Here is a 24714-nt window from a genome sequence, read left to right as displayed (position 1 = left end):
GCCGCTAAGCTTTAAGGTTGACTGCAACAATCTTGGAATGTTGCGTAACGAAAATAATTATATAAGCAAAAATAAAAAAAATAATCGCAAGAAACCAGGGGCTGTGAAATCGGGCGAAAAATTTTCGACTCCGGCTCCTCGGTTTAGGCTATAACTGAGCGACACCGACTCTGGACACACCAAAATGCCTCCAACTCCACAGTCCTGCTTAAAACAGCTCCTTTTGCCTACTGAACAGTGAATACTATTTTCCAATAAGCAGTTACTTTGTCTCGTGAGCATTGCATAATTGCTCAACAAGCACATTAAGTTCAGAAACGACAAAAAATCATTAAGTGTAAAAATGTGGTTTGAATTACTGCAAATAAACGGGTTGGAAACATTTACTTTGGTCATTGCGGACGGCATTTCACTATCCGTAATTTTACGTCGAGAGTGATTTTGCTGCAGTAAAAATATGCTAATTTCGAAGGCTGATGCTGACAACAACACTACAAGAACAAGGGGGAACAAAAGGGGAAACGAACTCCTTGGGTATGTGCTTGAACAACGCACTTCAAGGTTAGAACTCAAACCCATCGCAACAAGTTTGGATCGATTTTGTGACTTCATTTCAAAGATAGAACGCAAAACTGTTCAAGCTATTTATCAAGAGTGTGTGAAACAACAATCGCCAACAATATTCTGACAAGTAACAAAAGCTGTTGTTGTTTTCTTCTCTATATTTATCTGCTTTGTAATGACATTGTTGCTTGATTGACCGACGAATTTAGTTCTAATCGAACGGCATCCACTGCGTTGTATTTTTAGCCAAGCCCTATATACAGTATAAGCATGCGAAAGTCGTTCGGTATATGTCTTTCGGTCAACTATACGCAATTAGACTACAGGCAAACTAAACAATGAGCAAAATGATGCACGACAATCGCGAGACTGACATGTAGGTCCACAAATATTATTTAGGCTGAAGATGGACAACTTATAACTTTCAGAATTAAAGGGTAATTCACGCTCTCCTAGAATTAGCTTACTTCGGTAAAAAAAATCGACGCCAATTATTTTTTCGAAAGAATTGTTTACCTACACTGTATAACAAAATGAAAACTGACGATAGATCATTGTGTATTAGGGAGGGCCGTCGGAAACAGATCGCTTAGCAACTCGAGTTTCTTAGGAGGCTTGTCGAGTTAATGGCGAAATTGAAAACCATTTTTTAATTGAACGCCAGGAAGACGGTGCGCCACAGGGTCCAACTAATCAGTAAATCACCCCATTCCTATTGTGTATTCATAAACGGAGGATTAACACAAAAACGTGATACTGCACTTTACCTTGAAATCTCTAAACATGTCTGAACTAGACAAGGATTTTGTTTGAACCAAAACAATAAACAGTTTGATAGTATTTGTTGAACAAGCGATCTCTTCTTCATCTTTTTCATATACAGTGTCACTATGTTGTATACGTATGCAGTCAGATTGTGCAGACATCTCATAGAATAGACACAACTTTGGAATGTGTCTTCAATCACTTTAGAATTGCAAGAAACAACACCTTTTGTTATTAGGAAACATGTTTAATATAAACAAAGTATAATAACGGTATATCCACTAGGGTGGCTCATTTTCCTTGATGTTCTTTAAAATTTTTCTCAGTTTGGAATAATGTTCCATTTTGCTCACTGATATTTGTAAACCAAAAATTTTTGTTGGGTTTTGACCTTTGACCCTGGTTCACCCAAGGAGAAATTCTGAATTTTTCTGAAAAATTAGTAAATTTCGAAGTGGTTTAGCAGTATCTGAAGAGAGGATTTCTCAAAATTTGACAACGTGATTTTGACGTCACTTCCTCTGTTAACTTCCACGTGGAACATCTTCACCCTACTCCAAGTCTGAGAGTCACTAATAGTGCATGCTTTTAGTGTCATTTTAATTGATTTTACAGCCTTCTCGCAGTCAGTGAATCTATCACATAGACCAACAAGGCACAAAAGATGAGAGTCATTTTAGAGTATTTCAAGGCCCCTGATTCCGAAAATGCACTTAGTTTTTTCGAATTGGCTCTAGTTTTCGAGATATTCGACAATGAAAACATTTTTGAAATCGTTTCTCAAAAGCTTTCAATTAGCAAATTACTTATTTTCAGCCCTGTTTACCATTATGATGTCATAATTGCACTTGTCTAGTTCAATTGGTTCATATTGCATGAAAGTTCAAAACGCAAGCAAAGGTTGAAATGAACTGTGTTTAACGTAAGGGAGACATGATACTCAATGAAAACAGTTGTGAATCAGTAGGCCTACATCACAAGAAAAATATCCCGAAAGTCATGTGTTTATGAATGCAGCTTTATATTGAAAAGGTAGGCCTACTGAAATGGATACTTGTACAAATGAAGTTTTATTCTAAGCCTTTGCTAAGGCCAAGTCTTTGCTGCAAGAAGTTTTTTTCTGGTCTATAGGCTAAATAAATGGCATATAGGCTAATAAAATATGCCTTTGACAAGTAGGATGATGTACAAACAACCCAGATATATTTTGCTGCATCAGGCAACGCATTCTGCGATAGATACAGCGCTATATAAAAACAAGCATTATTATTATTATTATTACTTTGAAATGAAGCTGGGTGATCAAGATAAGTCCTGGGTTCCTCCTAAAGTATGCAAACATTGCACTCAAACCCGTTTCTGGGCTCAAGGCTAAGAAGTTCAGAGTGCCATGGCATAAAGAGAGCCGTGGAATCACCATGAAAATTGATACTTCTGCACGGTGAGGATAGGGACAGTAATCTACTGTCCCTAGGTGAGGATGTTCGAAGGAAGTTGGAACATCATGTTTACATGGAGTGTGCAACGCAGTCATTGCATGGATGTTGCTATTTCTGTTTTTTGTTTGCCCTCTCTAGTTTCAAGTGGTGATTTGCTTGAAACAATAAGAAAACGGGCATGACTGAGAGTAACCTCAATACCTTCAGTAATGTTTTGGAGCGAGGTCAAGTTTTTTCTCAAAACCATTTCTACCACCTACTGTAGTAGTTAAAGAGTTAGTTATCAAAAGTGGTAGCTGCAATCTTGGCTCCTCATCTCGATCAACATGGCATTCTTGACTCCAAGGCCAAGATTACGTTCTTCCGCAGCAAGGATAAAATTCTAAGCAGCTACTTTACTGAAGAACATAACTTTGTATTCTGTAATTATATAAATGGCCTTCGTACCTTGATGGGTGTTGCTCAGTAGGCCAATCATAATAAAGAGTTGCGTTTGTTCATCGATAGCTTGGTTTTGCTTATTTGTCTAGTTTGTTAAGCAAAACAATGTATGCATTTTGTTTGTAATTAGTAGCTTACTTAGTAAGTCTGAGACTGTTGAAATCAACAAATATATTAATGCAAAACGCAAGTTATATATTCTACATCTTGTATCCTCAGGCTTACTTCACATCATATTTTGATTAGTACTAGGCCAGGAAACGTTAAATGGATGTTTGTTTGGGTTGTAATCAACGTGATTGGTTCCAAATAGCGTTTATACAACTCAGAAATGTGCCTGGGATTACTTCCAGTTTTGTCTATGTAGTAAACGACACAACGTTAAATCTATAGGGGCTCAAAATTGCGAAAAAAATATTTTTGCTGTATCTCAAAAACTAAAGCCAATTCGAGAAAACTTAGTGCATTTTCAGAATCAGGGGCCTCGAAATACCTTAAAATGACTCTCACATGTCTTTATATAAAAAAAAGTTTTGTTGGCCTATGAAAATCGATAAACATCGTCAAACGATTCAAGAAACTGAAAGCAGTAGATATTTACTACGTGAAGGGTGCACAAAGAAAATCATGTCTGAAATGTGGTAGAATTCGACATTTTGAGAGTAGTACATGTGTCAGTGTTCATGGAGTTGCTAATTAAACCACTTTGCTTGCTACGAGTTTGTGTTACTGCCTCTTATTGTGTCCATTAAGATGCTAGAGTGCATTAGAAGATAGCAGGTGAGCAGTTTCAGGGATAAGCGAAAATTCGATATTTTGAAAAAATTCAAACCAGGTGAACCAGGGTCAAACGTTAATATTTTTTTGTGAAATTTGTTGTAGGAGATACATTTACCAAAAGGAACAATATTCCAAACTGACGAAAAATTTAAAAAAAAAAAAATTTTTTTTCAAGATTTTGCGCCAGCCTAATATCCACACATCACAATTACTGATGTATTTGCAACATGCACAACAAAACTGCACTTGGATACAGACCATGTCAGATTTCATGGCCTATATAAAAAGGTGAGCAATGAGCAAGGATGGAGAAACCACGTGGGCCTCGTGGGCCTGGGCCCACCTACTTTATTTTCTGGTTGGGCCTGGCCCAGCCACTTTTGAAAGCCAAATTTCTTTGAAAAGGTAGTGGAAACGGCAAATTAGAGGAGTTCCAAAAAAAAGCTCGTCACTCATTTGATACACACTAGTTTAATTGCACAAGCCAAAAAAAAAATTGGCACAAAAGGTGAGAGTCATTTTAAAGTATTTCAGGGCCTCTGATTCCAAAAATGCACTTAGTTTTTTCGAATTTTTGAAACTACCAGGAATTGAATTTCGAACCAAGATTACATTCTTCCGTAACAAGGATAAAATTTTAAGCAGCTACTTTATTGAAGAACACAACTTTGTATTCTATGGCCTTCGTACCTTGATGGGTGTTGCTCAGCATAATAAGCCTACCATAATAAAGAATTGCGTTTGTTCATCGATGGCTTTATGTATTTTGTTTGTAGGCTACTTAATATCTTAGTTAGTAGGCCTAAGTCTGATACTGTTGAAGTCAACAAATATATTAACGCAATGCACAAGTTGTATATTCTACATCTTGTATCCTAAGGCTTGCTTCACGTCGTATTTTGATTGCTACTAGGCCAGTAAACGTTAAATAGCCGTTTGTTTGGGTTGTAATCAACGTGATTGGTTTCAAATGGCGTTTATACAACTCAGAAATGTGCCTGGGATTACTTTTAGTTTTGTCTATGTAATAAGCGACACGACGTTAAATCTATATAGCCTAGGGCAGGGGTTCCCAAATCCCAACCGGGGGTACTCGTACCCTTTGGGGGTACGAGATTGAACACTAAGGGGTACGAAGATCCATGGACCACAGAGCAGCATTTCAAACAGATTTCACACTACAATTTTATTTTGGAATTGTAAATGATTAATATACCACTACGGTCTTTTGCTTTGAAAAAAACAATAATCTAGAAATAATTGTTGTTCTTTAGTACGAAGCCTCATTGTCTCATAACAATGCGTTTTCTTTACTTGCTGCTGCCAGCAATAAACAAGAAAGTACAAAGTTAGGAAGAAAATGCGCAGATAAAGGAGGCATTTAGTTCAGTTCAGTTTGTTTTCATTTCTAACCACCACAACGGAAAACAATATATGCCAAACATAGCAGAGGTCTAGAAAAAGGTAGAAGCGACAAAACGCGGACGCTATAACGTGCATGATACTGTTGCATCATAGGCACAATCATTTTTTAAGGACTTTCATATAAAATAATCATGGCTCTCCAGTGGACACATTCTTTAGACACGTTTGACGTTTTTGACGTGGAGTGACATATCAATTCCATGCAAAACTTCCATGAGAGACTCACTTCCCATCTCTTCCAGGGTGAGATAATTGGCCAGTTCGGATTGGTTCCTTCGAATTTCGTCAAGCCAATCACTGAGGACCAGCTGACGGCGAATCAGGTTCGTAAGGTGTCGGCGACGACGATGACCAAAACGACGTCGATCGCAAGGAAAAGCGACAAGCCGACCGACCCCGCGAGTTTCACATCCACCAGCGCTAGCAACTCAAGCTCAAACAAAGGTGACGGGGTAAGTTGAACCTTGTTGGGACCTTGTTATAAGTTTTGATTTGGAACCTGCTCCTTGTGGTTGATAGGTTGCGGAAATGTGGCGATTCTTTCGTCTGGTTTTGACATGAAACTCCCATCTGCTTCGTGAGGAAACTGCCGTTCGGAGGTCATCGGTTCGATTCCCCCTGCAGCACGTGGCTGTGTCTTTACAAGATTGTTGACACGCGGTGGTCATCAACCACCTCACATTGTGGTCTATTGTTAAGAAATTATTTTATTGTTTATGAATGATGAAGGTTACTGTGCAGCGTGTATGTTTGTGACGGAATAGTTGATGGCAAACAACCCAACAATCGCCCAGTGCGGTGATAATCGGCTTACCTGGCGGTGTCATCGAAGTAGCAAAGCATTGCTTAGTTTTGCACCTCGGCGTACAATAATGCTTCTGGATACTTACTGCATGTGGTCGCCCTAAGCCCGATGGGAAAGTATTTGATGCCGCAGAGTGTTAACACACCCCGCCCCCAACTTTGTGCAAGCGAACAAAATATTTCATAATCCATGATGCACTTTCAGACGCGAAAGAAAGGAATATTCTCGAAAGGGAAGAAATTGTTGAAGAAGCTCGGAAACAACGAGACTCGAAGAAGATGACGTCACAATGGACGTTTCTTTCGCTACAAACTCTTCTTTCCAGACGCCTGCACGTTCAGGCATCGTTGTTAGACGCAAACCGATTGGTTGCTTGCCCGCTGTTTATGCTTAAGTTTTTATTCAAGAAGTAGTTTATTTGAATGGTGAAAACATCAATATTTTTATAAACTTTTCATCAAAATGCCAGAAATTTTTGCACGTTTTGTGTTCATGGAGTTGCAGTACCTGTGTATGTACTGCTCTATGGTGCCACCCTCGTGGTTGACATTGCTATGAAAGGTTTGCCACTGTGGGCGATAAGGAGCTAACCTGTTGTGTGTAAACATTTAAGCTTTGTAACTCTCAGTTTTTACATCTTGATATTTTAGCGCAGACTTTGCGGCGACGCCTTGTGCGTCTTTCCCATATTTCGACGCAAGTTTGCAGCGACTAGATGTTCACCTACACATTCCTATCCTTTGTGACATCACAAACACCTGCACGATGGCCTCCTGATTGTTTGTCTTGTTTGTAGATCGATATGTTGCTGCTTGTTTTCACTGTGGTTCAAACATTCGTTACACCAGTACGTGTCAACATCACATTGTGGTCTCCGTTCAGTGTTTCCGCTTGCTGTTTGCTTAATTTCATATTGCATTTATGATGACGCAAGCCTCGATTCCGCGTTAAATCTACGTCATAGTTAATGCAATTGTTTGTCTCGCTCGAAACTCACATCCATGACCAACGCCACCATCCATGACGCCTCATCGTTGCTTGCTGTGATATCTCAAAATCCTTCCACGGTTGTGTGGAGTCGAACCCGCAGCCTTGCGTCTCTCCACCCACTTTCCTCCCGACGGCAAGAATCTTGACGCTGAAGTTTCATCAGTGTGGAATGCACGGGGTGCTTCCAACTTTATTCCAACCTCACAACCGACACTGCTGGGATAACGTTTGGCAACTCTGGGTGAACAAACTTGACTGTTGTCGCTGCAAGATGTAATATCAATGCAAACAACTTGTTGTACATTCTCTTGCATGCATCTGTGCAGAGCCGTTCTTTTGTTCCCAGATTGTAAATGACTCACTGCTTATCTTGCCACCTAGCGGCCACTGTGATGTCACAATGCCCAGCAGAAAGCTCGTTCTGTTCATGGAAATCTGAAGATGTCTGAAGGAAATTTATTTTTCATTTCCTTCACTCATACACAGCATCATTACAACGCAATTACACAACGATGTTTTAGTGTTAGATTCAATGTGTTGTTTTAAACTTAGCAAACATCCCCACTTGAGGTACGCTCCATGTGATATCGATGTTTCATCAACGTGATTATGCAACTTTATGTTACCTGGATTGGATTTCCTCACATCTCATTGACTCCGTTTATCGCCGGCATCCCTTGTTGCTATAACTATAGTCTTGCTGATTTTTACGTCTTTTCTACATCATATAGGCTTGTGCCTGTTGCCGCATATGCTTGGTGCTATCTCATTTTCCTGGAAGGGATTGATTTTGAAAGTTCGGGTGCTGTTCTCTCAATTTAAAGTTGGTTCATTGGTGAAGCCAGTGCTCTTAGGATAATTTTTCAAGGGTTCTGCTGTTTACCTCACCCCACTGACCTGGGGAACCACCGGGATGAAGCCCCCGACTTCCCACAACTAGGTTAGACACTAGACATCCGTCCCTGTAGAATGTTCATGAGCAATATGAAATGACGTAATGTCCCTAGAGAGCTGTTTAAGAAGTTGTGCTCGCGTAGCTATCCCCGTCTCGTGTAGAGCGGGGGATGGTGAACGAATAAATAACAATTTGTTTAAACGTTTGTTGCTTATTTGGCTGGAAATAGAAGATTTTTGATTGAGCAAACAGGAAGGTAGTTTCTTCCAAACTTCGAAACAACGTTGAAAAGTTTTCACGAGATAGTCTGCATTGTTGCATCACAATGAAACAGCTCCATGATCGGAAAAGTGATTTTTTAATGAAATCTAAGACACTTTGCCTTATTTTTGAAGATTGTTTGCACGCAATGAAACAATACAATGCCAAGATGGCCTACACAAGATTTTCCTGAAGGGAAAAGTCAGTTTCTTGTTTTTTTCATAACCAACATAAGATAATGCCATGCTTTGACTATGCGACAAATTGGCATTTTTTTCTTATCGGAAACAATCTATGCAATAGGCATCGATCATAAGTTGACGTGTGAGCAGGGCCGTTGAGGGGACAATTTGGGCCAAGTACCAATGAGATCCTCGGGCCCAAGTCAAGACATTTCTAAGAAAAACGCACTCAGTGAAAGAGATAAACAAACTAATCAAAGAAATTAAGACAAACAACCAGTGATGTACGCGCATACAAAAAATATTGACGCCGTCAGCGTAAACGTTCGAAAAACTATACGCCGTATGCGTCAACGTAACTTGTAAAAAATGTTGGCGACGTCAGCGTTAGCGCATACACTAGCGTAAACTAATTTTGTTTGCTAGGTGCCAAACATTCACACGGTATAAACCACTCGAAACAAACAAGTTTTATTTTGAATTTCCACGAAGAACTACAAACATCTGAAAGTGGTCATCTGACATTTTGCTGTGTTTTGGTTCTAATATGTCTTTGCCCATACCTCTACGAAATCGGAGTGTCTAGGGAGCTGACTGTTCAGCCCCCATCCTATGGAGATGCCTCAACGTGGTGTAGAGGTGAACCCAGGCTGAAAACTAGGCTAATCCCTAGCAACTCCTGGGGCTAATGGACACACGTGAAAGTCCCCAACGGCAATCTCTTTTTGGCGGAAGAGGGCAATGTCTGACGGGCAGGCATCTTGTAAGGCGGGCCTCAATGATCAGAGCACCCGGCAGCCCGTTGCAACCGGTTCCCCTGAATTTGCACGTTCCGATCTTATTGGACCGCAGTGGGCATGGAGCTGGCCAAGAGTGTGTGCGTAGCCCTCGCGCAGTCACGACCACCTTAAACAACCACACAAGCGAATGGCCTTTGTCTCAATTTTGGACCAGGACCGAACAAAGCCCAATGGCGATGATATCACGGGTAACGGGGGCAGGCTTGGTAGAGCTGGAAGCCTCCAGCCCGGCCTCACACATTGGCGGCGGATCTATGATGATCGTCTCCCAATGAACTGCGGTGACATTGGGTTCCGGTAGCAAGACCCGTGTCTGGGCTGGCCTATCTAGGATTTCCCGCAGCCCACCCCACATGGGGAAGCCCCTAGAAAAGATGGGGTATACATCGGACACCGCAAATCTCATCTGGCCAGCTTGCCGGATTACCCAAATAGCGGTCGACCTACGACGACGATGTCTTTGCCCATTGAAAACATTCTTTCAACTGCAGCGCTGGAAGGTATTGGTGTGTTGTAGCGAAAAAATGCATTAAAAAGTATGCGTTGACGCTATACGCTAAAAAACCGCGAAAACTTTACGGCGTAGCCTCAAGCGCAAACTATCCAAAAAAATGTGGCCGCAAGCATTAGCGTAAACAAAAATTCTACGCCGCAAGTGTGCGGCGTATACGTACATCTCTGCAAACAACAAAGGAGGTGAACATGGTCATCACTGCGACAATATTTCCAGGATTTATCATTCGATCAGTCCTCATCTTCATCACTGGTACCACTTGAAGTTTAGTGATGTATTAGTAGGTAGCCACTTTAATAACTTTTGTAAAGCATGAACCAATCAGATACTGCGCTTAAGTGGCTCTCGTCCAATTGTGACCCTTCTAGCACTCAGCCAGAGTGCATTACTACCTTGAATCTATTTCTTTGCAGAGTGCCAAACAGAAAAAAGTTTCAACACCACAGCGATATACAGTATCACTGATTAATGATTTGGTTTTGACACCAAATATGTCGAAGATGTAGCCTATAGCCTAACCCAGGGGTGTCCAACCTTTTTGGCCAAAGGGCCACATGCAGTTTACGAATGATTGCGCGGGCCACTTGAGTATTTACTGCTAATTTGTAATCTTAAAAATGGCGGTCTTATAATTTTTAATTAAAACCTTCACACCAAAGCTCTAATCTTAGAAATGTGCATTATCCTCTTACAATTATAAGAACAATAGACAAATCAAGATATAGTAAAACCGACAAAGTTTTTACTACACGTCGACATTTCATTGTGAAGTTTGGCACTCTTTTTCTCTAACAAGTATGGCAATGTGCGGTGAGATGGACGATGTGCCAATGCGAAGCGAGGTTTTCGTAATATGGCTGTCAGAAATTAGTGATCTCACAGCCTCACAGGGGATTTGACATGGTTCATCCGCGAAAAAACTTGCTCGCACAAGTAAGTGCTGCCGAATAATGATGTCACGAAAACTGCCAATCTGTAAATCCTCTGAAATTTTTCTAAAGAGACAATTTTTTGTAAAATTCTAGAAATAGAAAGTTTTGAACTTCTCCCTTTAAAGCAAGAAATATTACTCATTGACTGACTCTTGAAGCACGAGTACAACAGTTGCGCACCCCTGCACTAGGGACTACAAAATAATAGACAAAGAAAGCTAACAGTAAATGCCAATTTCTCGAAATGTAAGTTCGCCATAAATTACGTAGGCGATTGACTTGGTTATATAGGTTATTTCGAAATGTATCACGCGGGCCACTCAGAACCTTCTCGCGGGCCACGGTTGGACACCCCTGGTTACCCTATTATTTTTAAAAACGTGGCAAAATTTAGTCAACTTGTACGATGAACCTTTTAAATTTATATCAAATATTTTCAAGAACAATCGACCGTGATTTTAATGTTGGCGACAGTTAGCTGGTTCATAAAAGCTTCGAACGAAAAACATTTTGGGAAGTTTTTTGTTTAACCTAAAAGTCATAAAGTGAAGCTTTACGAGGGCCATGGGTTTATTGTTGGCGGCAGTTAGCCGGTTTGCACAGAATGAACAAACACTTTGGATACTTTCATGATTTACAAGTCACGCTCGTTTGCGACTTGATATTGAGGCACCCTTGTTTGCTAAGCTGGTATTGTTGAGTTTGGCGATAAATTGTTCGCCTTTAATGAGAGTTATTCAAACAGTGAGCAAACCGTTGATCACAAAAGCGCGCAGTAAAGTTCATTGGTGAATTCTATTGCTATGGACAACAAACAATTGTTTAGAAACTTTTTGTAATTTACGAGCTTTTGTGAATCACTGATGTAGTTCTTTGAATTGTTCAACAGTCAACATTAATTTTAATTTATTTTAATCTTGTTACGTTGGAGTTCATGGCAGAATAAAATTGAAAATCTCTCTGAGTTTATATGACGATTCAGAATTGGGCAATACAAGAATATGTCCATTGCGTCTTTCCAACGTAATACGATGAGAAACATATTCAGCTCACATCATGAATATGGTAATATAACCAGCAACGTACAAACGTAGAAACAGACTGAAAATACTTCAAATAAATTTGTTGTGTACAAAGTAAGTTATAAATTACAATGTACAAACAAGCTTTAAAATACAAGGAGATTAGTGTCGGTTTCTTTCGATTGTTTTCATCTAAGCATTCGAACGAGATTGTTCACTAGTCCACTGGTTCTCCAACTTGTTTCGTGGCAAAAAATTAAGACAGAACTTTTATTTTGGATATATAATATTCTTTGTTGTAACAAAAAATACAAAAATCCTTATTTAATATTTTAAAGATAATTCAGGAAGGTTTTTTATTAATGTTTACAAATAATACACGTTGTTTTTGCATGCGATTGTTCGTCGTAAACAGGTTGAGCGTAAACTACGCAGCTTTTCCTAGTTTTCGTTGCTTTCGTTTGTTGGCTTGGCAGACATAGCAACTGCCAACAATCATATTAGGTTATGTCTGAGTATTGTGTTGAAACTTTCGGACCAATAAGAACCATACAGAAAGTATACCTGCGCTAATTTTCATGCAACATTATATGAAGCTACAATTGCACCTATGCCGCCTGTGAGTGTTGTAAAATTATGCCTCCGGACGAAGGTTCAGAGGGAAATTTTAACAGCAATTTTAAGTTATTTGAAACAAGTGTTTTTGTTTTCAAGATTATATTGACTTTATTAATTTGTTTTACCAGTACATGTTGTACAATATTGAAAACATTTAAGTTATTCTTTAAAATCGTGATTTAGATATGAAGATGTTTGGTCACGTAGGCTAGACTGGAGAGCAAACGTTATAGACAACTTATCACAACGCAGCTCCATGTTCACAATTGACGTTTTTCAGGAGCTGCATATTTGCTTCGTATGCGCTCAGCTCTGCGGCTCAACCGCCAACTTACCTGGTTATTCGCTTATCCGCTCACAATATTGTTTTGGTTAATTTTCTTTGAGGGAAGAGGAAGTGAACATGCATTTTAAAATAGAGACACAGTTTCATCTTTAAGAGGATAAACTTTATGTCAAAGTTTAAAAAGGTGTTTTTGCAAAAACTAGCTCGTTGTTTTAACTTTTTGTGACAATCCATGTTACAGCTATAGTGGCATATCTTAAGGCGCAGCAACTTGCCTACTGCCTACGACAGCAGTTCAATAGAGAACTTACGAACTGAGCGAAGTAAAATGCGACACATCAACTCCTGCAGCGATGTGTCGCTTACTGTATGAACTAAAGAAGGAAAGAAAAGTTCCAACATAAACAAAAGGAAGCAAGCATTAAAAATGATTGGTAACCACTTGCGGACGGATGATGTATACAGGCAAATGTAACAAGGAGGTTAGTAAAGTTAACATGCAAGGCTTGAAAATGTAGCACAAAACAAAGTTTAAAAGCTGTTCATGAAAGGGGAATCTCCCGGTTTCCATGGTGAAAGTGAGGTTTATGTTTACGATGAGTACGATCATGCCGGCCGAACGACTCTATGGAAACATGCGACGCAGCTGACGTGTCAACCTGCTGTTAAGGGGCAACTTGGGCAGCACCGCAGTTGTTCAGGCAGTTGAAGGGTAGTTCCTCCGCAAATTAATCATATGCTGACAACATGAGAACTCTGAACTGTGCAAAGTCGTGATAGAATCAAGAAAACACTCTGAACTAAGAAATGATAAACAACATTTTTAAGCGAAGAGTTCGTTAATTACAAAAAACACACGTAATGTGACAAAAGGCCACATAGCAGAGTCTTTGTCATATGGAACGTCATTGTCCTAACAAATTACATTATGACCCCCCCATTAGGGTGTACCATTTTTCAAAAAGTTTTTAGAAATTATTGCGGCTATGTATTACGGGTTTCCACTTTTGTTAAAAATTATTTTGGTAGAGTTTCAGAATTTTTCCGCCAAAACTGCGGTTCTGCCGCCATTTTGAAAAAATGGCGTCCAGATAGGATATTATGAAAGTCTACAGTCTTAAACTGGCGCAATGTGATCATATAATATGTCGATTACGGGGTTTTTGGTGTCGCAGAACTCGAATTTGAAGTTAAAAACACTCTACGGCAACAATTTTGCAAAGTGAATTTTGACATATAGATGTGACCACATTGTTTTGGACTGCAGATTTACATGAAAAGAGCATCTTATTGTCATTTTAATCTTGAAATGCATGTAGGCTATGCATAAACTTTTCTATTCGGTGTGATTATATCAATCAGTATGAGGGAAAAATTAACATGTACTTTCTCGTGTACTTTCACATCCGATGAAAATCTACTAGCTAGTCCACAGTATAGCCTATAGCCTGTCTTTAGTTACTAACCTACCTGTTTATTCACTAATGGCGGCAACAGAGTACCCCACGGCAGACCAAAAAGTTCGAAAAGCCGAAGTGAACTCTCCCAACTGGGTAAATGCTTTACTTCTACACGACGAAGATCATCATTAGCTCAGTGACTCGAAGAGTAGCTAGTGATCGTACGCAAGTTATACAAGATTCAGATCAGTAATGGCACTGAATGAGACGGCCGGTGAAGCACACCGCTCACTGGCACAAAAACCAAAAAGAAACTTCTTCCTCATTGGAAACACTAGCAAAAGACTAGGTGTTCCAAAGCTTCCTAAAAGCTCTGACGCTCTAGCTAGGCTGTTGTTCCTCAGAGACGAAAGTCACAGAACGATCAACCAATCCATCGTGATAGCAAGGGAGGAAATTCCCCTGGTATGGAAACATCATTTTGGCGTGGGTTAGGTATTTGGTAACAAAAACGAGAAACAATCTGGAAAAAAGAAGTAATCGTGAAAGGATATTGTTAAAAATGCGAATATAGACCGGCATCTGAAGAATTTGTATAAAACTTAGTATTTAAAACTTGATTCCAGGCATGAGAGGAATAATAGTGATTCATTTAAAAAATGTTTGCATGATATGGAAGAAAAGCTCAAGGATCCTCTGAATATATGTAAGACTACTTCGCGATCAATTCTCATGCATTCCGGTATTATTGACTGGGAGACAGATTTGGAACATCTGAAAAATCAGCTCCAGAGAGATCAAGTAGGCTAGGTTGCGCATTGGGCAGAGATGCTCTGTAGAAGAGACGGGACTGAGCTAGAGAAACACGACACAGTGCAGCTGGTGAAAGGAAACAGAAAGAGGATGTTGCTGACAATCTAAAAACCGTGAAGTTGGACTTGTGCAGTTGGTGCAGATGAAGAAACAGAAAGTGACAGTGACAACTGGAAAACTCCTGAATGGAAAAGAAAATGGGTATTACGTCGCCTAGCCTATACCTTTAACATCTGATCGACGGATGAGCTATCGGCAAAGAACAATGTTCGCTATGTGGCTCAAGCGTCCGGCATACAAGTCGAAGATACTAATATCAGTCACAGCAGCTCATAGACTGGCTAATAAGACTATAGGTCCTTTCACTCCCAAATTAATTATCAGAGATGAGTTCCAGACCCCTGATTTCGCAATAATTCATTGGGCCGGTAAGATTCTGAAAACGAGAGGAAATGTTTCATCAGAACAGTGCTGTGTATATGTATCTGGCGTTAGTTTTGATGATGAAGGTAATGCAGAAATGAAAGCTTCTGGAGGTGCATGAGACCAGACGGCACCAGATCATCTCAGGAACAGGCCGTTATAAAATTGGTGGAAGACTGGAGAGAGAAAGGTGTCATTGATGGAGGTATTTGATACGACTGCCGTCAATTCAGGGAAGTGGCAAGGTACTTGTAGGCTACATTGCTGGAGGCAACAATTGGGAAAGCAATTTGAAATTCACTGATCAAGAGTGGCAACAAATGCCAGTATCAGAATGGAAAATTTTTAGTGATTATAAGAAACTAAGAAAATTCGTTTTGAACGTAAGGATGGTCAATGATATTGCGGAAAGCGAGATTAAGCTAATCACTGATTTTATTGACAGGTGTTCTGACGAAAGCCACCGGCAAGCTCTCTTGCTTGTCGTGCAAACTGCAAAGGCACAGAGAACAGTTCTAAAATTACAAAAAAGCTACCTTAGCCAAACTCAATTGTTAAAGAAATTCGTCAAAAATTCATTGAATTGAGTGTTTGCATAACTCAGGTAGGCTATTGTGTTGATGAAATACTGGGAATTGAAATCAATCAGGACTGAAGCATAAGGAATAGCATGCAGAAGAAACAGGGATGGATCGTGTTTGAGAGTGATTAACTCAATTTGTTTGCAAATGAATCGTGTTGTTATTTCAACAGTTTGACAATATTTCAGGAATGCTCATTCTGGGGTGAGGTATTCTTGGTTAGGTTGTGTCCATGTCTGCAAAATTTCACCATAAATTTCAAGTGGTAAAATTTCACTTTGCAAAATTGTTGTCGTAGAGCGCTTTTGACTTCAAATTCGTGTTCTGCGACCCCAAAAACCCCGTAATCGACATATTATATGATCACATTATGCCAGTTTAAGGCTGCAGATTTTCATAATATCTTATCTGGCCGCCATTTTTTCAAAATAACGGCAGAACCACAGTTTTGGCGGGAAAATTCTGAAACTCTACCAAAATAATTTTTAACAAAAGTGGAAACCCGTAATACATAGCCGCAATAATTTCTAAAAACTTTTTGCAAAATGGTACACCCTACCCCCCCATCTACCACGTCACAGATGATCAACATTTTTCCTATCAGCACTTCAATGCGATTGTTGACGTTTCTACTTTGGCCAATTCTGCAAAAACATCATCCGATATCAGGTTGGCAATTTACAAGAACCGGTGTTATCAAACAAACAGTTTAAAGGTCGCTGTACCCAGGGCCGGATTTAGATGATGGGGGGCCCGGGGCACTTTTAGATTGGGGGGCCCCCGTGCAAAAAATTTTTTCAAGCCTACGGCGCGAAAAACCACCTCTACGTCTACAGTAGCATTAATCCAGCACTGCACAGCATTTTGCAGAAACTTTAAAGGCTGAAAGAAAAAAATAACACAAAATCACATTTTTTCCATGTAGAGGGGCCCTTCAAAAGTCGGGAGGCCCGGGGCACCTGCCCCCTCTGCCCCCCCCCCCTAAATCCGGGCCTGGCTGTACCAAGTCCTGGCATCACCCACATTGTTCGTTGATATGTTGCGCAAATTAATCTTATCATGAACAAACAGTTTGAAGAACCTTCCACTTAGCAAAGTCACCAACTAATTTGCACTTCCATTTCGCCGATCGTTTACCGAGCTATTATTGTCCCGCACGATGCTACATTGTTGAGGTCATAAGAACCCTGCAAATCATGAGGAAGCAATTTAGAAGTTTTTAGTTACGATAAATTGATCATGAACAAACAATTTGAAGGAGATTATACTTATAGCGGAGTTATTAATATTTGCGCTTGGCGGTATGAAGCTAAGTTGTCATTGTTGATCTGAACGATTTGCAGTTGTTTGATTTCCCACACATGGAAGCCTAGCAATATTGTCATGCTTTATATGAACAAGTTAAATACAATTTGAACCGATTTGTTAATAAAGAGGATTACAGTGCTGCATGTGCGTGGAAGATTCCTGTTAAGAATTATGGAATTGCAATCGACAACGTCTTCTGATGAATGATTCCTTTCAATTTTGAAAATGCGTAATGTGCAATAACACAGGAGCCTTCCACAACCTTTATCACATCAGAATAGCCGACAATTTAAATGAAATGCAACTCGGCTCCAATGTGCCAGCAATTCAAAATATCTTGGTTCTTTAATTCTTCCTGTCCCACCAGACTTATGACCGGTGGCTGAATATTTGAATTGCACTCATGGGAAAGTAAAGAAGACAATTTCCATTTTAAAATGCCTCATGTGCAAAGAATCAGTTGAACTTAAGTTATTGTATTTCTAATTTTATTTCAAGTTACTTAATAACAAGAACGTTAACAATCTTTTCATCAAAACCCCAGTTCCTTCCATTCTTATAGACTCGGACAAACAGAATTTCTTATCGACTCTGCCCCGATAGCTCAGTTGGTTTGCTCGTGATTTTGTGAACGAGGAAAATTCAAGATCAAGCGGCGCTGGTTCGACTCTCACCGTGTGCGCTGGAGCCACGAACGTTAAAGGCATAGCCTACTAAAGGAAAATTTCAAACCGGAATTAAGCATTAAAATGAGTAAACTGAACATTCAAGAATACATTTCAAAAACAATTACCGAAAAAAATTTGTTTTCAATGGCGCTGGCAAGGCCCAAAGTCCAGAGTTTCATTTATTTTCATTTTTTTCAAAATGACCAAAACTGCTCGAGAATACGTCATAAAGGCCAGCAATAACAAAAGCCACGTTACCAATCTGATGTTTTGAGCAAACTGTCTGCTGTTTTGATGTTAAAATGTGCTGTTTTGATGTAAATACATGCATAGCCTACAGTCAAATCGCCCGCAGTAACAATTATTGCGTGATCGGTTGATTGCTAGCCTTTATGACGTAGACTGTACAGTCGCACGCTTCGTTGCTCAGGCTCAATCTCATTTTGAAAGCTTTGACAAAAGCACGCCCACAATGGTGGTCAGACCGCAATGGGGCAAAATTTTATTGAAAATCGTTTTATGGTAGCATGTTAAACACAAAGAACGTGGAAAATCGCCAAGTCAGGTTTTTCCTTTAGTACCCCTTTAAGATCTGCTTTCCATTCAGCAGCATCTAATGGATGGAATAATTCTTTGTCAATCTGGGTGACTGGCACTGCGTCAGTTGTTTAAAGCCACCACAAGTATGCGAAACTGCCAGGATTAAGCTCTCGAAGTCAGTTTTCATCAGAAGCTTTCCCAGTCCGAGGATAAAGATTCAATAATATTTTTTAAATTGTTTTGAAATGTGTTGACCCATGGCCACCTGGAAATCATTTTGTCACATTTTGTCACCTGATTTGCCACATTTTGCAGATTTTGATTACAGCTACTGCTAGTGTTTGACTGACATTTTTTGAGATGTTTTTACTTTTTGCTGTGATATAAAAGCTTTTTGTTGGCTTGGGGAAGCAGTAGCAAATGAGAAAAAGATAGTTGGAAAACGCTCAATCAGATTGTTATTGAAAAATTAACAGTCCGACTAAAATGTTCGAAATCAAATTTTCTTTGTTTTTCAACATCTGAGGATGTTAAAACCTATTGTGTCATCTGGGGAAAACAGTAAAGAAGGCGTAAAAATATAATTAAAAAAAAATTATTTAAACATTTGCTCAAAGTTAGCAAAATCTGAAAATTTCTGAAAAATGTGACAAATCAGGCCGTATCTTTAGTTAGCCATGGTTGACCTAACACGAGGTTTCTTCGCTGATTATACCCACGTTACTTGCAACAGTATCTATTTATCTCCCATAGTTGTTCAAGTATGATTTCAACACATTTTTTAATGCAAGCAGAAACGTTATGTTATCTTCCAGTTAGATCAGTGGTTTTCAACCAGGGTTCCGCGGAACCGTAAGGTTCCGCAAGTTCACATTCAAATCCGAGAGTCTATTTAATTATTATATGCATATTATTTAAATATAATCAAATATTGATTATGTTTGCCACTATTAATAAATTTTCTACACTTTAACACGTTCGCTGCGATCCCGAATTTGGTGCGATTACCTTTAACTTTCTGCTTTCCGGCCAAATTTTGTCGACATGTTTTCTTTGCTTCAAGGACTAGGAGTTCTTTCAGACAGTTCGTTTGTACACCGGTGGGTCAAATTGTCGTGAACGTGTTGGAGTTAGAGATCATTTTGTTTTGCCAGTAGGCTATTAGGTTTTTTACAGTTTTTATTTTTATTATACATAAATAAATCTGAACATGAGTATTTTAATTTAATTTTATTAATCAAATGATGTCTTTTTGCATAAGGTAATTAAATTATTGAACAGGGGTTCCTCGAGCTTTTGGAATGTTTCATTGGGTTCCGTTCCACCAAAAAGGTTGAAAGCCACTGAGTTAGATGAACTAGATCATTATTAACCTGTTGATCAAAACCGCAATTGTTTTAGTTCCAACCGACTGCCACAAACACAATTTTGTCAACTTTTCAAATTTATTTGAAGCATGGCAACACAGGTTTTTGTAGAATATTAATTAAAATTTTATCAATGCTTTTTCTGAACAACTAAAGCAGATAATAATCTTAACATTACAATTTGGAAATTATCTTCCACACTCACAAAGCAATGCCAAGTACTGCGTTAATCCAACGCCACACAACGCAAATTTAACGTAATGTGTGGTTGTAAGTTTCAATGTAAGCAGCAAGCTGCAATACATCAAGAATGCATCCCAAGAATGTGAACGCAAAACAACAATACAATGAAACGAGATGTATTTGCTACAACTTGTGTCACTAGTGATGGTTGCAAAGGATGAAGCTCGAAATTTCTCCCATAAGGGAATCAAAAACACAAGGCTATTGGACGGGATCAATGTTGCGCAGTGAGTATTGCGACACCAAACAATAGCAAAATATTCCTTATAAATATAACAAAGGCTAGGATTGTTGGATGAAGTGTATCAGCCTTCGTACGAACTGCGTCAATTGTTGTGTCAACTCCCTTGTTTCCCAAAGGCTAGCACACCGCAGTCAACCGCCCTTACCCTTTATCATTGATTTGCGTTCAATAGTAATGGTATGCGATAAAAATTCATCTTCTAAAACATGGCTGAAAACTTTATGATGCTTTGTAAATTTTATATGTCAACTATATTCTACAGGCACCATCCGTTGTCCTTTATCACTAATTTGTGCTCAATAGTATTCAGACGCAATTAAAATCTGTGTTTTTCTAAAAAATCATGCAACTTTGTATTGTTTTATAAATTTTACATGTCAACTATCGTCTACTCTCCCCGCAATGAAAGTGCAGATGGCAAGCAAAGGTAAAAGTAGTTGACTCTTTATCAAGCAAAACCTCAATATTTTCATTTACGTTGATTCAACATATGCCAACGATGTAACGCAATCAACTAAATCGCTTATGGCTGGAGGTTTTCTTGTTTCTCACAAAGAAGTTTCCATTTTTTCTGTTTACACTCACGTGACCATTCCGCTGTAAAACTCCAGTTGCTGAGCACTTCTGCCCAATCGGCGAGTTTGAGGTCTGGGTTGTAGTCAAATGAAAGTCAATACAAAATAACCGAATTAAACTGTGATGCTGTTTCTAATTTTGGTGATGAAAATAAGTTTGAGTTAGAACAATAACTTATGAATCCCGCGTGAATGAGTTTGTATCATTTGTTGTTAAACAAGCTGGTTGTTCGCCAAAAAAATATGGTTACTCAGCGTCAGTGGAAACTACAGTCTACAGTATTATGAAGATAATGGTTTATGTTAGCTTGCTCAATGGAATTTTATCATTGCTTGACTTGCCATGTTTTTCTTGAGGAAAGCAACATTAAAATCAATCACATTTGCGTTTTGCAGCATCAACTACAGACAGGCGCGGATCTAGGAGTTTTTTTCGGGGGGGGCCACAAAATTTGAAAAGCAATTAAAAAGAAAGAAAAAGATAAAACAAATATGAGCAATGATACTGCGACATAATACGATATGCTGTAAAATAGAGGAAAAACGTTTGAAGAAAATGTAATTACATCTGACCAAGCTTAAGCTCAGTTACGGTAAATGTTACATCTGACCAACCCCAAGCTAAACTTAGAGCCGTAAACAAATTCCAATGCAAAGGTTAATGCAATAAAGCAAGCTTTTAAACAAAAGTTATTGGAGCAAAAGCCGTCGGGTTTTCTTTTGTGCGTATTTGTCCGTAATCTTAGCTTCATCAATGTGCTGTGTGGGATTGCAAGCAAGTAACCCTAACGAACTGAGACGTTCTTGTCCACATGTTGAACGTTCGTAAGTTTTGAGTCGTTTTAGAGAACTAAATGTTCGCTCTGCCGTAGCAGTCGTAACAGGAAGTGTGCCAAATATGCGCAACATGATTGAAACTGCAGGAAAATACCGATCTCTAGCTGCGGTCAGAGCGTTTTCTAAATCGGATTTGGCAGCATGGGTGATAATATCTTCATGCTCTAATGCCATCCAGCGTTGCACTTCAGCTTTGACGATCATTTCAGGCCGATTGACGTCTTCACTGTAAACTGAAGCAGCTTGACAAACGCGTTCAAATGATCCTTCACGCCGATAATCTGGCATTAGCTCCTGAAATACTATAGCTGGGGCAACGTTGTCAGCGCCGAATCGTTCATCCAGCTGAACCAGAATCCCATCCAGAAAAGGGATGAAAGCATTATAGCGATAATACTCTTCTGGATTTTTAGCTGGAACATTTCCTCGATTCTGTTGGGTTCCACTACACCGGGGCATGGCAATTTCACCTCCTCCTATTTCCAGCATCAATTTTTTTGCCTCTACAAAAATATCGTGAAATTTTTTATCAGCTTCAGATCTTAAGTTTTGCAGAGTAAGCTTGAGCTTTCGAATGCGGCCGTACGATTCCCCCAAATGCTGATCGACTTTTTGTAACCCTTCACTAACGTAAACTGTATGAATCATCACAACCTCGCAGATTTTTAGTGCCATGATAAATGGTGAAGACTGGATTGCAGAAAGCAAAACTGTAGCATCTGATGTTGTTTCCAAAGATAGAAATTTTGAAACGGCTGGAACCATTTCTATAAACACTATTACAGCATCATGTCGTTGCACCCAACGAGTGGGACACAACTGAACTAACCGACGTCTTTTCGTTTCACCGGAGTAACTGTTACTCACCGTGTCTTCAAGTTTCTTAGTCCTGACAGAAGAAGATTTGATGTAATCGTACACTTTTGTCAAGATTGAAGCCATGTTTCGAATTGGAGGGAATTCGCATGATTTGGACAGTACTAGGTTTAACCTGTGGCTGAAGCAATGAACTGGAAAGGCAACAGGGTTATCGTTTAAAATAATTTTTGCACAACCTCTTATTTTACCCATCATAGCGGCAGCACCGTCATACCCCTGGCCTCTACACTTCGAAATATCAAGTCCTAACCTTTTCAAATAGTTCATTAGGAGCAGCGCGAGGCCTTGTCCAGTTAAATTAACTGCATGGCTGAAGCCAACGAACTCTTCCGCAATTGTGCCAGCTTCCTCCACATACCGAATTACAATTGTTGCTTGCTCTTTACAACTAACGTCTTGGGTTTCATCCATCAACACGCTGAAAAAAACATTTTCTTTCACCTTGGCAACAATTTTTTCCTGGATTTCTTCTCCAATAATACTTAGCAACTCATTTTGAGTGAATTTGCTGATCAGGATTGGTTTGGATGGTGATTTGTTAAATAGTTCCAGCAAATCTTTATCGCCAGCTTGCAATCGAAAGCGAAGTAACCCTCGAAAAATACCCTCTCCAACCACATGGTCCACATCAACATCGATTGCACCATCATCTCGGTGGCCTCGAATTGGAAGTACATTTCTTCCACAAAACACCAAAGTTTGAATGATCGGTACCAACAATTTTCTATTTCGTTTAATATCGCTTTTTCGTTGTTGATCCAATAAATTGGCAATGCTTTGACTGGGATCTTTTCGTCTCAGCACAAATTCTTTCATCTTCGTCATAGATTCATTGTGAAAATCGCATGTATGATGGCCTTTCAAATATTCGGTAGCTTTCTTGTACTTTATCATTGGCGTTTTTACAAATATGCCTGGATTTTGATGATTGCCTCGACCAACAGAATTGGGTCCAAAAAGCACGCAAGCTACGCATAGACCTCCACTTTTGCAGTGGCTATATCGGAGCCAAGAATAGGTGTGTAACCATGAATGCTGAAAAGACCTTCGATGATTCCTTCTTGGATTAGTGGAAAACATGTAGTACTTGGCTCTTTCCAGTTTATCAACTTTAATATCACTTCGTCAGATAAATTTCTCTGGCCCTGCTCTGGAACATTACCAATGTCTAAACAAAAGCCCGCGTCGTCTGCATTGATATTATCAGCTTCTTGTGCAATAGAAGTAGTGTGCTGATTTATCGAAACCGGGTCTGTGACTGCAGGGAAAGTGGATTCAGTATTAGATGTTTCAGGTATTTCATCAACCGAATCAATGGTTATCGAAGGTCTGACAAAAAAATCTGTTATTTTACGTTTCCTCATCTTGGAAAGGATGTTTTGTTCAGAAAGCTACAGACAGACACGAGACACCACACTATAGTCACAAGTCACTGATAACAATAATTAGATAACGAGTTAAAATGGATGCCTGCCTACCGAGGAAATAACTGAGACACGAGTCCAAGTATTCTTAAACTGTCGTTGGTTTTACCTTTTGTCAAGTGGTACTGGTAGGCTAGCCTAATAAAACCTTTCCTATGCTGCCTTACTCTGTTACTAGCGTAATTAGCTCACCAAACTTAACTCTCGCTGCGTCCACTAGACTAGAGTAGCGTAACTCAGCAATTAGCGTAAATCTGTTGTACAATTTTTGGTTAATTTGTTCTGTATTCAGCTTGAAAACAGCACAGAGTACAAACTGCAAACCACAAATCACAATCATCATTGACAAGTGATCGACAAGTTTCAAGGTTTCAGATTGTTTCAACTGACGTCATTTGGTTCAGCGTTAGTTCCAGCTGAGTCAGCTCCAACAAACGTTGCTATTAAAATGTATTTAAAGTTGTATGAAAGAAAATAACGGAGTCTGATCGATGGATAATTCCAACCACAATAATAACAAAAAGTAATCCCCCCCCCCCCCAGGGATAAGTTAAGTCCGCCGTGGGACTAATATCAGCTGTTTAGAAGCATATCAAACCATTTGATGCGGAATTGCGGAAACATACAGTTTCAACAATTCCTCACAAAATTTCGGGGGGGGCCCGGGCCCCCTGGGCCCCCCCATAAATCCGC

General features: G+C 39.4%; 2 protein-coding genes across 2 annotated transcripts; one reads left to right on the top strand and one right to left on the bottom strand.

The window, feature by feature from the left end:
• Nucleotides 1-5614: 5614 nt before the first annotated feature.
• LOC145776291 (uncharacterized) lies at nucleotides 5615-7392 on the top strand. Its single transcript, XM_082587694.1, has 2 exons — nucleotides 5615-5866; nucleotides 6424-7392. The coding sequence occupies exons 1-2, from the start codon at nucleotides 5615-5617 to the stop codon at nucleotides 6499-6501; spliced, it is 330 nt and encodes a 109-aa protein (XP_082443820.1). The 3' UTR covers nucleotides 6502-7392.
• Nucleotides 7393-21571: 14179 nt separating this feature from the next.
• LOC145776290 (52 kDa repressor of the inhibitor of the protein kinase-like) lies at nucleotides 21572-23491 on the bottom strand. Its single transcript, XM_082587693.1, has one exon. The coding sequence runs from the start codon at nucleotides 23489-23491 to the stop codon at nucleotides 21572-21574; it is 1920 nt and encodes a 639-aa protein (XP_082443819.1).
• Nucleotides 23492-24714: the final 1223 nt, after the last annotated feature.

This window comes from Aplidium turbinatum, chromosome 8 (genome assembly GCF_918807975.1).
Source record: "Aplidium turbinatum chromosome 8, kaAplTurb1.1, whole genome shotgun sequence".
NCBI classification, from domain to species: Eukaryota; Metazoa; Chordata; class Ascidiacea; order Aplousobranchia; family Polyclinidae; genus Aplidium; species Aplidium turbinatum.
Note: the sequence above shows the minus strand (reverse complement) of the source record. Positions and strands in the feature narration are given on the sequence as shown.

Coding starts and splice junctions, on each gene's coding strand:
- LOC145776291 (XM_082587694.1), top strand. CDS start 5,615: ATGCAAAACTTCCATGAGAGACTCACTTCCCATCTCTTCCAGGGTGAG. Junction 5,867..6,423: donor GCTCAAACAAAGGTGACGGG/GTAAGTTGAACC, acceptor ATGCACTTTCAG/ACGCGAAAGAAAGGAATATT.
- LOC145776290 (XM_082587693.1), bottom strand. CDS start 23,491: ATGATAAAGTACAAGAAAGCTACCGAATATTTGAAAGGCCATCATACA.